The 17108-nt window shown below is 33.5% G+C and overlaps 3 protein-coding genes across 4 annotated transcripts; 2 read left to right on the top strand and 1 right to left on the bottom strand.

The window, feature by feature from the left end:
* The first annotated feature begins 202 nt into the window (after positions 1-202).
* LOC106766667 lies at positions 203-8101 on the top strand. Its single transcript, XM_022782825.1, has 8 exons — positions 203-350; positions 663-792; positions 1733-2408; positions 5527-5628; positions 5722-5770; positions 5868-6147; positions 6344-6476; positions 7856-8101. The coding sequence occupies exons 1-8, from the start codon at positions 218-220 to the stop codon at positions 7928-7930; spliced, it is 1578 nt and encodes a 525-aa protein (XP_022638546.1). The 5' UTR covers positions 203-217; the 3' UTR covers positions 7931-8101.
* Positions 8102-10747: 2646 nt separating this feature from the next.
* Positions 10748-14227, top strand: LOC106768393 (mitogen-activated protein kinase homolog MMK2). Its single transcript, XM_014653537.2, has 6 exons — positions 10748-11164; positions 11266-11395; positions 11519-11656; positions 12488-12820; positions 13295-13478; positions 13580-14227. The coding sequence occupies exons 1-6, from the start codon at positions 10980-10982 to the stop codon at positions 13753-13755; spliced, it is 1146 nt and encodes a 381-aa protein (XP_014509023.1). The 5' UTR covers positions 10748-10979; the 3' UTR covers positions 13756-14227.
* Positions 14228-14360: 133 nt separating this feature from the next.
* On the bottom strand, positions 14361-16765 carry LOC106768392 (probable polygalacturonase). Of its 2 annotated transcripts, none has more exons than XM_022784363.1 (6): positions 16450-16765; positions 15997-16343; positions 15782-15902; positions 15520-15694; positions 15333-15403; positions 14361-15226 (listed from the first exon to the last, which is right to left on the bottom strand). In XM_022784363.1, exons 2-6 carry the CDS (start codon positions 16330-16332, stop codon positions 14520-14522), a joined length of 1410 nt encoding a protein of 469 aa, XP_022640084.1. In that variant the 5' UTR covers positions 16333-16343; positions 16450-16765; the 3' UTR covers positions 14361-14519. The 2 variants fall into 2 exon arrangements, with proteins under 2 accessions (XP_022640084.1, XP_022640083.1); XM_022784362.1 differs by having other exon boundaries at positions 15997-16335; positions 16450-16764.
* Between the last annotated feature and the right edge of the window lie 343 nt (positions 16766-17108).

The raw sequence follows: 17108 nt of genomic DNA, 5'->3' as shown, positions 1-17108 counted from the left end.
TGTCGTTGTAGGGTTAGATGGAGATGTGGGTCCCTTGCATGGAGCCCAGATGAGGTTCTGAATGTATGTCGGCTAGGGCATGTACTTTTAAAAGGAGAGGGAGGAAAGAGAGTCTTTAACTATTGCACACAAATTTGATCCAGGCAATAGAAGCCACTTAGGGAACAAGAATATAAAAGAAGGAAAAAGAAGACGACAGAGCAAGAAGCCTAGAAATATGGGTCACCATTCTTGCTGCAACCAACAGAAGGTTAAAAGAGGACTTTGGTCTCCTGAGGAAGATGAAAAACTCATCAGATACATTACAACTCATGGATACGGCTGCTGGAGTGAAGTTCCAGAAAAAGCTGGTCTGTTCTTCTCTCTTTTTTTCTTTCTAACAGGAGAGAGACTATACAATATTTAATATGAAAAAAATAACTCAAAAAATAGTATTATTTACTCTCTGTGAGAATGAACAGTTGATAAAACTGATAATAATAAATTTACGATCGATAAGACTTTTCTCATGGTTATTCTTTTAGGGTACTTGAGAAGTTGTTTCTGATTATTTGTTGGTGATGAGACTGAAATGAATTTTAGTGATTAAATTTAAAGGACCAGAATCCCTGTGAGTGTATAGTTTATTATTTGTGATCTGTTGTTTGTTAATTGGCTTTCAGGGCTTCAAAGGTGTGGGAAGAGTTGTCGTTTGAGATGGATTAATTATTTGAGACCTGATATTAGGAGAGGAAGGTTTACACCTGAGGAGGAAAAGTTAATTATAAGCCTTCACGGGGTCGTAGGCAACAGGTTTGAATTACACTATATCCCAGAATTTTGAATCCTCATATCATCACTTCAATCCTTCTCTTGCTTTACCTTCCTGCATTTTCCGCCATACACATGCCTTCTTCTCGGTCCTATATCCCACATCATTAGCTGTCGTTGAGTTGAGTTTAATAGCTCTCTATTAGGCCAAAAAAGATAGAAAACAATTTGGAAATTATGAAATTGGTTATGATATTGGCTATATCTATCTGTGATTAATTTTCATTGACTGTTAATTATATAAATGAAGGACTTATGATGATGGCTTATTAAGGCATACCTTGTCTATGGCTCATCTTTCAATTTCAGTTACATATGAACTTCAATTTTCTGATAAACAAGTAAACAAATAGACTAGGTATAAAAGCAGCAATGCACTTCTAGTCTCCGTGTATTTGATCTACACAAACTAGTTGAGCAGACCATGAGCCAGATTTCTAATTCACTTCCCTTGTTTCATGTTGACACCATTCTCAATTATCTCTATCTATTGCTTAAGTTCTTTCTGTCATAAATATTGCAGTCAAAAAGTAATGACACAAGTTGTCCCGTTTTTTTTAAACAAAGGCAAATTCGTTTCTAGGTAAAGGCTACCTACCTATAAGCAGCAGTTTTAGGGAGGTCAAGAGATCAATACTTTAGCCCTACATTTTTTTGTCCACCTTCCCAGTCTTATATATATAGATGATATATATCTTACTATTCGTTTTCCATTATCAGGTTTTTCTTCGCACAAATGTTTCCAAATTACAGAGAGAAAAAATACAAGGGTTTTATGTACACTTTTTCTCTCTCTTTCTTTCTAAGTATGTCTAAACTTGCTTGATTATATATATAGATCTATAAGCATCTGCTACAGAACATATGTATTTGTTGATTTAAACGGTGGGATTCTATTGATTCTTGAACCTGTGAAATGCAGATGGGCTCACATTGCAAGCCACTTGCCAGGTAGAACGGACAATGAAATAAAGAACTATTGGAACTCATGGATAAAAAAGAAAATAAGAAAGACTTCACTGTCTTCAACCACTATTGCACAAAGTATCGATCACAATTCTTCCCAGTTCAGCTACAGTTCCAATCTACTTGGCCATTTTTCTACAAACCTGGATAATCCACAGACAAAACAACCACTTCAAGAAACCTTGTTTTCCTCGACGTGCCCTCTGTTCATGTTTGACACACCTTCACTGGAAGGCCCAGCGACAGACTGCAACAGTGTGCGAGCTGAAAATTTTCAAGATGCGGTGGGGTTGAGCACTGAAACGTGGAACCTGAGCCACCATCAGGTTCAGGCACTTCCTCCTCTAACAGTGACTGTGGGCTTGGACACCACAAATTATTTGCCACCATTGATAGAGAACGTGGACAACATGGTCCCGATTGAGGTACAACCTTGTCCCATGGAGGAGCAAGGAGATATAGCACTAGAGTGCTTGCAGAGGCAAGGTTTAAATGAATGGGTGGAAACGCAGCAGCAATGTCCTAACTTTCTCTTTTGGGACAGTGTTGAAGGACATATTGGTGGGGAAGAACTAGGCACAAATTCGGCGAATGTGGAAGCAAACACACTTTCTCCTTTTCCTTCTTCTTTGTGAGATTAAAATGATTGTGGAAGGTGTCCCCACTTTCCAGTATGACCTCTCTGACTAGCTAGGAAGACATTTTCATCAAATGGTCCAGGCCAGGCTTTGTGAATTTGCAGAGGATATGCACGTTTTCTTTTGATTGCTGATTTGTAAAGATTGTGAAATGTGATTGAAGGTAAGAGAAATATGTGTTGTATGTAACAATGGTGATGTTTGTTGGGTGTTTTGACGTGGAAAAGGGAAAAAAAAATAAAGGTGATTGCAACTAGCAGCAAAAGCTTTATTTCGAAGACTCTGCATGTTTTGTGGATTTTCAAATGATAATAATGCATGCTTTTGCCCCCATCACATAATTCTTATATGGAAAATGTATCTTCTTCTTTTGTTCTATCACAAATTTTGTGTTATTTATTTGGTATATATCAGCAATTTCGTTCTTTAGCAGTATAGTTTGACTGTGAGGTGGTTTGAGGACGACAATAATGAGTTTTTGTTCTTTGCATTTACATGTCCTTTTACACCAACAACCTGTCTATGAAAAGAGAAAAAGTGAAAAAAAAAACATTGACTTATCACATGTATGTTCCCAATTCGCAAGTCCCAAAAACACCAAATGCAAAAAGATGGAGAAAAAGAGATTCTGCATAAGGCTGTGCATGCATTCATTACTTTGCTTCTTCATGGTGCCGCGGGTAATCTGGTTTAATCAACAACGATACTGTCCTCTCAATCATAATACCCTAAACCCTAAATGTTTTCAATGTCAAAATAAATTATACATTAACAGTATGCAAAATAAGTTATATTATTATTATTATTCAATCTCAGATGAATTAAATGAATTAGTTGAAGTCTTATAAGTAATTAATAAATTAGTTGTTAAAGTCTTATAGTGAATGAATAATCAGTCATTGAAATTTTAGAAATAATTAATATATTAGTTATTGGAGACTAATTAGTAGTTAATTTATAGTTGATTTTATCTATTTTGAGTACTAACAATTAATAATAAGTGAACCTATAAATTATATCGTTGAATATTGAGTAAAACAATAACAATAGATGAATCAAGTTTTTTCATAATAAAGAGTTTATTGTTTAATGTACTTTAAATTTAGTCAGTTTTATAATAATATTATACTACAAATTATAAAATATAACAAATTTCTTAGTTAGTTTATCATATAAAAAATTCACATGTATATAGTTATTAAACTCGCTTTTTTACTACAGAATTCTATATTTGTTGTCCTAGATTTAACAGTACCTGTTTGTACAAAACACAATTAACTCTTGCAAGAGTTAAAAATGATTCCAAAGTAAAAATTTTAATAAATTTGACAACGAGGATATATTGGTACAATCAAATATTATATATATAATTTTTAACAAAATTTTAATGCTTTTCCTTCTTTATAGCAAAGTCATTTTAATTTATTACTGAACCTATGTTAGATAATAATTTGCAGACCCAAATCTTATTTTGGAAAATATAAATGAACTTAATTTTATGTAAAAATTAATAGTTTGTTTGGAAGAAAGTGGGACAAATATGCTTTTGAAAAACAAAACTGAATTAAAAAAAAAAATTAAGTCTAACACAATGTTAAAAATATTTTGTGAATTGATTATATCCTGGTTTGATAGTAACTGAAAATAAATGAATAATATATTCAATAAACAATAATTTTCATTAATATAAGTTTCAACATTCTAAATTCTAATACTATATTATGAAATTGACTTTAAATATAAATTGATTTGTAAAATAATATTTGAATTCACTTATATACAATAAATTTTTTTATTTATAATTTATGCAAGAGTTCCAACAACAACTTGTTTAGCTTTCATAAATTAAAATCAAGTTAATATATATATATATATATATATATATATATATATATATATATATATATATATATATAATATGTCTTTTATAATGGATTAATAGTTTGATACTAAATATTATTACGTGATTTCCTTAATCTAAGTTTTGAACTTACATGTAAATCACTTAATTTCACTCATAATTTTAACCAGAATTGGTTTAATATGACAAAAACCACATAAATTTTAGTTTGTAATAACTTGTTGAAGTACATACCCTTGTGACAAAATTATGGTTTGAATATGACTCTGGGTTTACAATTATTGTTTGAGGGAGGTGAAAAAAAAGTTCCGTTTTATCTAGAACATGGTTTACAAACTAGAAATTACTATTGTTATATTTGCTATGCCATGCATACGTGTAAGCTGATTCAAATATTAAGTATCATTAGTGTTTATTTCTGTTCAATGTTGTTGTTTTAGAAAAAAAGAAGAAGCAAAGCATGTATTTAATGTTGTCAGTGTGCTTCTGATTCTGGAAATAGGTTAAAGATAAATAAGAGGAGAGGAGGTGGAGATAAAGAAGAGGGCAAGAGATATGAAACCTGAAAACTATTAGTGAGAGTATGATTTACTTTTTTTTTTTATTAATATATTTTGCTTTTACGTTTTATTAATAATAGTAATTAATAATAATAAAAAAAAATCATATAGATATTCACCTTTTTACTTTTGCATTTGAAAACGTATAAACATTATCTCGACCATTCGATTATCTTCCGGTACAGAAATTTGTTTTTAAATTTTCTTATTTAACCAATATTTTAACCTAAAACAATTACATTTGTATTTTTATTTTTTAAATACGGTTAATTTAAATTAAATTATTTCAAAAATAAAAATAATATAGTTTTACTTTTTTAGTAAATATTTTTTAAATTCAAATAATTATTTATGATAAAAATTTGCCTTATGTACTAATTTGTTCTTATTTTTCATTTAAACTTGTTTAATTTAGTTATAATTTACTTTTATTTTTTCATTTTGATCTCAATTTTTGTCGATGTGTTCAGTTTGATCTTTTTACTAGTTTAATAGTATTTGTCACAGTGAATTGGAGTTAAAGTGAATTATGCATTTTAGAAAACTTTTTTCACCTATGAACAATTTGGATTTTTCACGCAACAGGGGGTGTTAAAAGTTAATTCCCAAATAAGTGTTTATAGGTCTGGTCTAATGAGGCAGTCTCGGCCCAGGAACAGGCCCATTTAATACGAAAAATCGATCAAGTTAGAATTTAGGGTTTATAGACAAGGAGGCAGCAAAGATAACAGTGTGGACGCCCAGCTCTGTTTCTCAGCCTCCAATTCTTCATCATCCACCTTCTCGCACAATGGTATGTTCACAAATTCGTAATCCCTAATCTTTTAACTGTTTCGTTCAATTTTCACTCTGACGCAGACTCTTGGGTGCATTTTTATATGTTCAGATTATCCCGGAGAAGAACCGTAAGGAGATCTGCAAGTACCTCTTCCAAGGTAGGTTCGTTATAGCTTATCATTAGTAGTTTTTGTTCGTTAGGGTTTCATCTCGTTGAATAAAGAGTCTTACCTTTTGTCGGTGTTTATGGTGCAGAGGGAGTTTGCTATGCGAAGAAGGACTTCAATTTGGCGAAGCACCCTGAGATTGACGTGCCTAATCTTCAGGTGATTAAGCTGATGCAGAGTTTCAAATCTCGCGAGTACGTGAGGGAGACCTTTGCTTGGATGCATTACTACTGGTTCCTCACCAACGATGGCATAGAGTTTCTCAGAACTTATCTTAACCTTCCTTCCGAAATTGTCCCTGCCACTTTGAAGAAACAGGCCAAACCACCTGGCAGGCCCTTTGGCGGCCCATCCGGTGATCGCCCTAGGTATGCGAAGAAAATCACTGTAAATGATTGAATAATATATAATACGATGCAACGTGCATTCGTAGGATTAGTATCATAGTGTTGTACTATGAGCTTAACTGAGTACAAGAGATGCAGGGATTTGGTTATTATTAACTGATAACTATCATTGCTATTAGTCGATTGTAATAAGCCTGATCTGTGGCGTTTTGAACAGGGGTCCACCACGCTTTGACGGCGAGCGTAGATTTGGTGGTGATCGTGATGGGTACCGTGGAGGTCCCCGAGGCGGTGGGGACTTTGGAGGAGACAAGGGAGGAGCTCCTGCTGATTACAGACCCACTTTTGGGGTAATCGTTTTTTCCACTGCAATTCATTTTTTTCTTATCTGTTTAGTGTAATCATGGTTGTCATTTGCTTTCAACGTAGTTTTCATCATCATTTTCTGTTGTCTTTCTTTTTAATTGGATGCTATCTACATGGTATGTACTTACACTACTTCCTATTTGAAGAAATGATTTTTATCTTAGCTTATTTTGAATTAGCTTCTAACTTATAGAGCTTTAGTCTGGTTACGTATTTTGTTCCAAGTCCTTAAAATTTATAGTTCCCTTTGTGGACTGGTTCTGAACAAGTTGAAACAGAAGTTAAAATTAATTAATTTATGTGAAAAAATATTTAAAACCTCACTTCTATTAAATTACTTCATTCCTATATCTTGATTTTATTCTCATTTTCACCACTAGAGTATGTTAGTGACTAGGGCTATGTCTGTGCTCAAGTTTTAAACTTACTAGAGTATATTTGTGACTAGGGTTGGATTGTTATTATTTAACTTATATAAAATTTATGAATAAGTATGGGTAATGTGATTGTGAAGTTTTCTTGAATGGTGAAAACATTGCTGTCACAATGGCAGTTGCATTTGATGATTGTAGTTTGTGAAATCGAATGATTTGTTAAAGGCCGGTGTTTCTGCCTGTTGTTCGCATGTATGTGGTCGTTTCCGTTTAAATCTTTGAATTTCTTTTCTTTTAATGTAGAGTAGAATTCCAGAGATATTAAATTATGGCACAAGTTAAATTATTTATGTGAAAAAGATTTGTAGGCTGTTATGGGTTGCTTTCGGCTGGAAGAAATGGTTTATAGTTTTGCTCTGTTTGGCTTATTTTTAACTCGATAGATTTCTTGTCTTAGTTAAGTATTTGTTTTCAAGCACTAGTGGAATTGTAAGTAGTTGTGGGGAGATAATTTTGAACAAGTTTTAAGGAAGGTTGATTCATTTTACTCTCTTGGAAGTTCTCTCGGGAGTACTTGCTTATAATTTCCTATTATTTGCCCTTTTTGTTGTAGAAAATGTGGAACCAAGTCCTGGGTTGGGAACTCGTTCGATTTGTACATGTGCAATATATTCCTCATCAATAGTGTCATGTAATTGATGAATCTGATCAGAAATTCTTGTTAATGTGCAGTATAGAACATTTTTAACTGATCAATTCTTGTTAATGTGCAGTATAGAACATTTTTAACTGATCTTAGTGTCATGTGGCTGATCATTAGGTTTTGTAATTATAGTTATGGTAGATGTATCCTTGAAGCAGTTGAGTTCTAACGTAGATACCTAGCTATATTTGTATGAGCTTAGGACATTCTTTGTGCTGTATAGAATTTTTTTGGTTTCTTTTTCTGTAATGTTTTCCCGTCTCATAATTTGTTTACCATATTGCAGGGTCCTGGCGGAAGGCCCGGCTTTGGTCGTGGATCTGGTGGTTTTGGAGCGCCAACCAGTTCCAATGTTCCATAAGGATAATGTTTTCTGTTTTATTTTTTGTTTAATTTTTTAGAGAATGTGCCTGTAGTTGGAGTTAATAGATTACCCTCTCGTATTGATTGTTTTATCAGCTTAAGAGTTTATATTCAATTTTCGTTCAATGAAGATTTTGAATTTGAGTTTATACTAATTGAGTGTTACATCCCTCGTTCCTCTTCAGTCTAGAGCCCAACTTCTAATGCTTGAAGTTGGTCAGAACTTTTGTTATTGCATTTATGCCAATATTTATACCGTACAAGAAGTAAAACAGAATAATCAATGGCAGCATTTATGCATACTAAGGACTTGTTACGTGAAAAATCCTTTAATCAATGTAGTGCAGTGCACCAGAGATTTTCATAAAGTTTTCAAATCTCCAAAACTAAGGTTAACCATCATTTATTGTCGTTGTCTTGTTTTTTTATGAAGTGGATTTGTGTTTCTCATCCGTCGTTTATGTATGTTTTAAAATCAAGTAGTAGTTTTCCACATTCAAATCTTGTGTATTTTTAACTGTGGTCTTAGTAAATTGCCTATTACAAAATTATTGCATTGTCTTGCTTTATTTTAACTTTTCGCTCATAAATGTTATCTTTTTCGATCTATGTTTTTATTTTGGCTTTGGGTTTCATATTATGAATTTTATTTCAAATCGTTCTCATTAAAACGGCTTCGTCTTTGGTGTTTCTTAATTTTTTTTATCGTTTTTCAGGTAGTCTTAAAGAAATTTCCTAGTAGGTTATACTTTTATGTGTGAAAAGTATAAGTTTTGTAAAACAATATTCCTTATGAAAAACAATTATTAAATTACAAGTAGGCATAAATCATCATAAAAAAGATCATTGAAATTATATATATATATATATATATATATATATAATATTTTTTTACTAAAGATTCAATTATCTATTTCTTCCAAACTAAAATTAAAAATATTTCTTAAAATTTTAATACCATATAAACCAAATTTAAATAATCGGCTCAGATTAATCCATAACCTAATCAATTCATAATTAACTAAATTACTGAATCAAATGATCATATATAATTTTATAATAATAAATTTGAATTATATGGATTTATTAGGTTGAGTCTAAACTATCATATATAATTTTAAAATGTTAAATTTATATAAATTTGTTAGGTTGAGTCCGTCTTTGCTCGTATACTTACATTGTAACTCTGATAACAAAACCACGTCATTTTTTTAAAATACATAAATAAATTTTTATTCCATTTTAATCCTTTCAAATATTATATATATATATATATATATATATATATATATATATATATATATATATATATATATATATATATATATATGTGAGTGTGTGTGCTGAGTTATTATTGCTAAAATGACAATTGTATTAACATATTACCTATTATAAATTTAAAATATAATTTATATATTTAAACAATTGATTATAATTTTAATTTTTAATTGTAATATAATTATATATTAAAAATTAGTTATTACATTTTTTAATTCTATAAAATAAATTGCTGAAATATTAATTCTTCTGTTAGTCATACTCAAGTTCTTTTGGAGTGATTCTCTTGTCCTAACATACGGATTTTTCTTGTTCGCAGCTCATTATATAAAACTTTACGGATCTGATATTCTCTGCAGATTTTAAGAATTTGAAGCTAGTGAATTCAACACAACACCAAGATGTAGCTTTATTTTACGCGCATTGGTTTTTCTTAATAAAAATTTCAAATATATGAAGAACATTTGTTTGAACAAGGCAAACACGGGAAGAATTAATAACCATAAATTGCACTTACATCTCATTACATTTAACACAATATATAAGATTAAGAATCTTGCTCTCTAACACCGTCTCCTTTAGTTTCTTATGCAGTCATACAAACGGAATGATATGTGAAAAGAGAAACAGTATTGAAGGTAATTACTTCATGTTTTTTATACTCCATGTCTCTTCGTCATTAGACTACTACAGGTTCGGATTCTCTCCATTTTTTGCAGCTATATGTAGTGAATTTTGTAAACTTACACTTGACATGTAAAATTGCAGGATCTAGTTTTTCTGCATTGTACAGAGAATGGCTGAATCTGATGTGTTATGAAGCAAGTCAAACGCTGATCTTCGACATTCGCTCGCCACATTGAAAATTTGAACAGAAAACCAGCACTCGAGTCCTTCCACACACCACACCCCAGTAACAATCACCACAGAATAATAGAATTTTGGCATAAAAAAAGAACAGATTTCAAACAAAGTTTCTTCGTAGTGATAAACAAGCTCTCTCGGGAAACTTGTTCACACTTTATTTGTGTTGAATTGGCCTAAAGCCACCAAAACAATCAGAGGCTCCGATCGAGCATCACATTTTTTATAACTAGCCTTTTTCATTTCATGTTCACTTAATTAGTCCATTTTCCCACCCTCTTTTGCACACCATAAAGTACAATACGTGGTGTACTTTCAACCACCGCACACGATTCACCATGCAACTTATCACAGGCAATTCGTGAACTCAGAATGAGACGTGGTTCTCAGGAGTATACGTACCTAAAAAGGATACGAGCTAGGTTTCCACTTTCTAGAGTTTTAACGATGCATGAATGCAAGAAAATTAACAAACATCTCGTGACAAATCCTATGCTTTTAGAGATCACGTTACATTTTAGGCTTTTACTTTTACAGGTAGAATGATCAATATCCAAGTGGCAAGCCCATGACCTAGAAAACGCCATTTTCAGATTTCTATTAAAAGCTTTATTACAACTCACTTATCCTACAACTACTTTTTTCCTTTATGATACGTTCTGCAACCACTTTTGGTGTATGTGTCAAAATTATCTTGTAACTTTGGTCTATGAACACACAAGTATCTTATATTTTTTTATACTATTTGGGTGGAAGGTAGTTGTATTTACGTACGTTCCCATCATCAACTAATAAACTCAACCAGTGAAAAATGCTATTTTCTGTTTGCTATTGGGTGGCTTAGCTTTTGTAATTTTGATTGAAAAGGTGAAGACCCTTTTGCTCTTGGAGTTCGAACATTGAACATGGCCACAAAAGGGTCAAGCTCTTCTGCTGCTGCTTCAGCTTCTGGGGATGCAAAAATCAAAAGGGTTCTCACACACGGTGGCAAATATGCACAGTACAATGTGTACGGTAACTTGTTCGAGGTGTCTTCCAAGTATGTGCCTCCTATTCGCCCAATTGGTAGAGGCGTTAATGGCATCGTCTGGTAAGTGTTTTATTTCCTGCTTCAAGTTAAATCTGATATTTGCTTCTTAAATATATGCTTGCAAGTGGATTTATGAACACTTGAACCATATTTTTTGTTAGTGCTGCTGTTAATTCCGAAACACACGAACAAGTTGCCATCAAGAAGATTGGTAACGCGTTTGACAATATAATTGATGCTAAGAGGACATTGAGAGAAATCAAACTCCTTCGTCACATGGAACATGAAAATGTAAGTGCTCATTTCCTAATTCAATCATATTCTATTGAACTTTGATCTCTTGTTGTCTTAGTTTACATTACTGAAGCTTGTTCTCTCTGTTTGAATACTTAAAATTTCTATCATCTTTCACAGATCATTGGCATCAAGGATATCATACGACCCCCCAAAAGGGAGACCTTCAATGATGTGTACATTGTTTACGAGTTGATGGACACTGATCTTCATCACATAATTCATTCTGACCAACTTCTTGGTGAAGAGCATTGCCAGGTTTTGCTCAAATGATATACTATTGGATCTTAATTACATTTTGTTTTCAACCTCTTGTTATATTTTCTAGCATAGAAAAATCTTCTTTTTTTTATGACATATCAATATGCAGTATCTACCTATGGTTACAAACAATATAGATATAACACTTGTAGGCTTCTACGATTCTCGGTTGTTAGCAGTTGCTTTTTAGGCTTCTAAGAATAGGCTTTGACTTTGGACTAAGATCACAAACTATAGACTTAGCGTATGTGGTTTTAGCATTCTTTCAAAGTAATGGATACATATATGCCTTCTTTTCTATCGCAGCTTGGCACTTATTTGCCAGTTAACTCAACTTTTGCAACTTAGCAGGTCTTATTTTCTGATATAATGTTCCCATTTCGAAAGTACATGGATCGTATAAATAGGCTTTAATATAGTTTTTCGTTGGATAAATGTTATTACAATGTCGAATTTTTGAGGCATTGTTTTGGTACTTCATATTTTTTAAAAGATTCATTTTGGTAGTATGTGTTTTTAAAAAGATTTATTTTGATAATTTTTAGTTAAGATGTTAAACGGGTTAATGCAATTAACTTAATTTTTTTGTTAAAAAGAGTTAAAATGAATCCTTTATAAACAAAAAATAAAAAATTAAGACTTTTATAAATTTAATGTAACAAAATGAAAAAAAAATATTAAAACCCAAATGAATAAAAGATATATATATTTATTTTTTATTTTTGTTTTCTTTGTTATGATCATAAGAAATGACTTACTCATAGAAAAACTCCTTTTGATTGAGTTTGAAATTAAGCATGGAATTGATATTGAAAGAAACTTTTGCAGTACTTCTTATACCAGCTGTTACGGGGGCTGAAATATGTGCACTCAGCTAATGTTTTGCACCGTGACCTTAAGCCCAGTAATTTACTAATGAATGCAAACTGCGACCTTAAAATTGGGGACTTTGGGTTGGCAAGAACAACAACTGAAACAGATTTCATGACAGAGTATGTAGTCACACGATGGTACCGTGCCCCAGAATTGCTCCTTAACTGTTCCGAGTACACCTCTGCAATTGATGTTTGGTCTGTTGGGTGCATACTTGGTGAAATTATGACCAGAGAACCCTTGTTTCCTGGCAAAGACTATGTTCACCAATTAAGGCTTATAACAGAGGTATGATTTTGGTTTGGTGCTTCCAATTATGATCATGTCAAGTTCCTCACTCATGTTATTATCAACCATTACCTATACTTTTTGAATGCTGTTATCATCAACCAACTAGAGAAATGCGTAGTTTATATATTTTTTTGCAAATATATCAGTTTTTGTCATTAGTTCCAGTAAATTTATATATGACCCCTATATAGTTTAAACATTTCGATCTGTTTTGTTACAAAAGCCAAAAGGGTCAAACATTGTCACATGTTAACACCACATTACAGAAATGCTAACTCAACAATACTGGAAGGAATCAATAAGCATTTTTTGTAACAGAAGTTGATAAGGACCAAAAAGGGAAGTTTGAACTTTTTAGGATCATCAAAAAGAGAGTTAGTTACAGGAATCAAAAGAAAATATTGGTATGATTGTAAAGGGATATTTAAGTGTAACACCATTCATACATTATGTTTTCCTATTGTACAAAAGTTATTAGGTTCACCGGATGATGCAAGCCTAGAATTTCTCCGGAGTGATAATGCCAGAAGATACATTAGACAGCTTCCACAGTACCGGAAGCAAAAATTCTCCGCCAGATTCCCTAACATGTTGCCTGAGGCACTGGACCTGTTAGAGAAGATGCTTATATTTGATCCAAACAAACGCATTACAGGTATGCATTCTCATGGAATCTGAGTTCCAAGGCAGGTTTATAGTTTTCTTATGGATGGCTTCATTTGTTTCATGTTTGTGAGGTATGTTCATTGTTTGCAGTTGATGAGGCACTATGTCACCCTTATCTTTCATCACTTCATAACATCAATGATGAGCCAGTCTGTCCCAGGCCATTCAGTTTTGATTTTGATCAGCCAACGTGCACTGAAGAGCACGTGAAGGAGCTCATTTGGAGGGAATCAGTGAAGTTCAATCCAGATCCACCCTGCCAGTAATTCTTTCTTATTTGTATAAATGTAACAAGATGAACCTCTTTCACCTTAAATGTATTGCCTGTGCAACACCAAGACGATTTGCTAGGGACAAATTGAAGTTCTCTTTTCTTGTAATCTAGTCCTACACCAACGAGGGTACGCAAACAAATTTCTCCTGGAAAATGGGTAATCGTTAGAAATCTAGTTGGATGTCACAGGCCTTTATAAGAGTAATAAAAATGCTGTGTTGTATTGTGCTCGCTCAAGTTTTCTTTTGGAGGTATAGGGAGCACACAGCCTCTCTTATTTCATCGCAACCATCTTTAAATTTCACTTTCCACTTTCAACGTTTGGATATGACACCGTTTGTTACATTGCAAGTCTAAGATGCATGACTTTCACGTATGGTGATTGGCGATTCTTCTTGTGAACTGTTTGATCGGTTGAGTGTGGCAAAGTGATACGTTAAAGTAACACTAAAGTAAAGAGTTGTAAATCAACAAGTCTGCATAATGAAACCTGCCTCAGCAATAGCAATCAAAACAATTATGTGCTCGTTGCTTTTACCTACTTATATTTTTCAGGGTTTACGCAAGAGGGAAAAAATTTAATTTCAAAACAAGATGACAAATACAAACATGTGTATTTATTATATTGACTCATTTCTAAAATCATTGTCATTGTCCTTGTCCTTGTACAGAGTCTTCATAAGTACACAATGTTTTAAATACAATTTTTGAAGTATGACATTGTTTGCATTGAACTGAGCCATTCCTTTTACACTATCATAAATTCCTACTGTAAGTGCACGTTTGAACCTGGATATCTTCTATCGGCAAACTTTCCTCTGGGAAGGTACATCCTCCAATCTTCTCTTCTCCTTGTTCTGGCAACAGATTACATGGTGCAGGAGTGACATCGCTTGAAATCCCATCAATATCAGTGCAAGTCCATTGAACTTTTTTAGCCTTCTTTGCCATTTGAATGGTTACATTAGATATGCAGATTCCGGTAAAAGGGTCACCAGAGATTCCCTCCAACCTCGCAGCCATAGTGACATTCTCAGCAACCATATCACGATAGTTTATGTTCTGAATCACAGGAAGTGCATTAGGATCATACTTGTCATCAGCATGTGACCCGTAATTTCCTGTCATCCAAAATGCCCATTTCATGGTTTTCATGGTCATTCTTCTAACATATATGTCCTTAACATACCCTCCTCTTCCCACAGCAGTTTTGATTCTAACCCCTGATTCTGAATTGATGGCTACAATGTCCTCAGCCCTCACATCTTGGATCCCACCAGACATCTCACTCCCTAAAGCAATCACAGCACTGAATGGAGAAATACAAGTTAGTCTTCTGATTACAAGCTGCTTTGTTGGCATTCCATAAGCTATACCATACTCATCCCAACCACTCTTCACAGCCACACAGTCATCCCCGGACACAATATAACAGTCTTCAATTCTTGTGTTTGTGCAAGAGTCTGCACCAAAACCATTAACCTTAGCATGTTTGGCCAACGTTTAGGCAGTAGAATCATGAACTGTTTTATTATCTACAAGAAGATGTGGAGACGTATTCTAACTTACCAGGGTTGATTCCATCTGTATTTGGAGATGTCACAGGAGCAAGAATTGTGACCCCTTGAACAACAACGTTGCTGCATTAAATTTCATATGTTAATTAGAAACAGGAAACATAATAGTAAATTAGAAACAGTTGTAAGGTCAACTATTAAAGATAATAGGTAAAGAAAAGAGTGAAAAAAAGATGAACCTGCTGTATACAGGATGAACATTCCACGATGGAGAGTTCACCAGAGTGAGATTGGATATCTGAACATTATCTGAGTACATGATTTCAATCAGGTAAGGCCTGGTATAATTGAGCTCCCCCTTGTGGAATTTTTGCCACCAAAGATCTCCTTGTCCATCCAATGTGCCATTGTTCCCTGTGAACAAGTTTTGATTCAGTAATTAAATGAAGTAAATTCTTAGTTGGAAAAAATTTGTAATCTCAAAACCATAACTTTCGTTACCAGTTATGATTACATCAGTGAGGTTGGTCCCAAAAATTAGGCTGCTAAACCTTCCACCTTGGGTGTCCCTCCCTCTACCGTAAGATGGCAAGGGATCAATCACTGGCCAGTCATTTTCATCCTAATACAGCAGTTTCAAAACAAATATGATATCAATATATTTAAATTACATTAGGTGAAGAATAACATAATATTAGCAAACTACTCTATAAGACCTGAGAGCCAAGAATCACGGCATCCTTGTGTAGGAATAAAGTGAAATGGCTGGTGAGATTGAAGCTGCCAGTTAACCATCTTCCTGGGGGAACATAAAGTTGAGACCCTCCACTTGATGCATACTGACTCAGATGATCTATGGCTGCCTGAAAGGCTCCAGTGTTCAAAGTTGTTCCATCACCAACACCCCCAAATTCTTCCAATGAGGCACTATAAGCTCTGCAGCTCATAGCAGAATACTCAAAGTAGTCCAAAACTGGAGCTTTGCGGCTCTCCACTACAGCGACGTTTGGCAAAGCAACCAGAAGAACACATAATAACAACAAAGCATCCATGACCTGCCAAACTTCACATGTCAAATAATTCATATGCAACCCAAAATGTCGAAGTTGATGTTGTTTTACTCAACGCAAGGACAGAAAGATAAGAGTATGATGGAGTGGTTCTTGTACCTGAATTCTTGAGGGGAGAACTGGTGCGGCGTTAAGCTATTGGTATGTTTACATCGAAGACAATGTAGGTATATATATACGCATAATTATTATTCTGCATTATGTTTGCTTTCGTTTTGTGCTACCCCACATAATATATTTCTTATTCATCATGTGAATGTGATAACAAGGACGTGTCTTGTAAGGCGATGTTTCCAAACGTAGCCCATCAATTTCTTTTGGATTCAATTCATTCCATTAGATGGTGTGTGAGGGATAAAGTTTGAACAGAATTACTCATCCCAAAATATTACATTTTAGACGGAATTTGTCAAGTCGAAGCTTACACGAATCATTTCTGCCAAAAGTAAAACAGAGAAATAAATTAGATGTTTTCATTATTGAGTTGGAAAACTTATAATTCAGCATCTGATTGTGATATACCGAGGATTGAAGGAAATGATGAATTGGCGTGAGAATTTTGTATAGATGATATTTTCAGCTAAACAGTTTGGAAGACACGATCCATTATCAGTGTTGAGTGCACTGCGTATGCATAATCCACATATTATGAGTTCCACCATCAATTTTTTGTATGTATCTTATAATTTGTGGTTGAGCTTGGCTAGTCCCCACCTACATGCGAGGACAAATATGATGCATGCTGTTCCTTAAAAGTA

Source organism: Vigna radiata, chromosome 7 (assembly GCF_000741045.1).
Source record: "Vigna radiata var. radiata cultivar VC1973A chromosome 7, Vradiata_ver6, whole genome shotgun sequence".
Lineage (NCBI taxonomy): Eukaryota > Viridiplantae > Streptophyta > Magnoliopsida > Fabales > Fabaceae > Vigna > Vigna radiata.
Note: the sequence above shows the minus strand (reverse complement) of the source record. Positions and strands in the feature narration are given on the sequence as shown.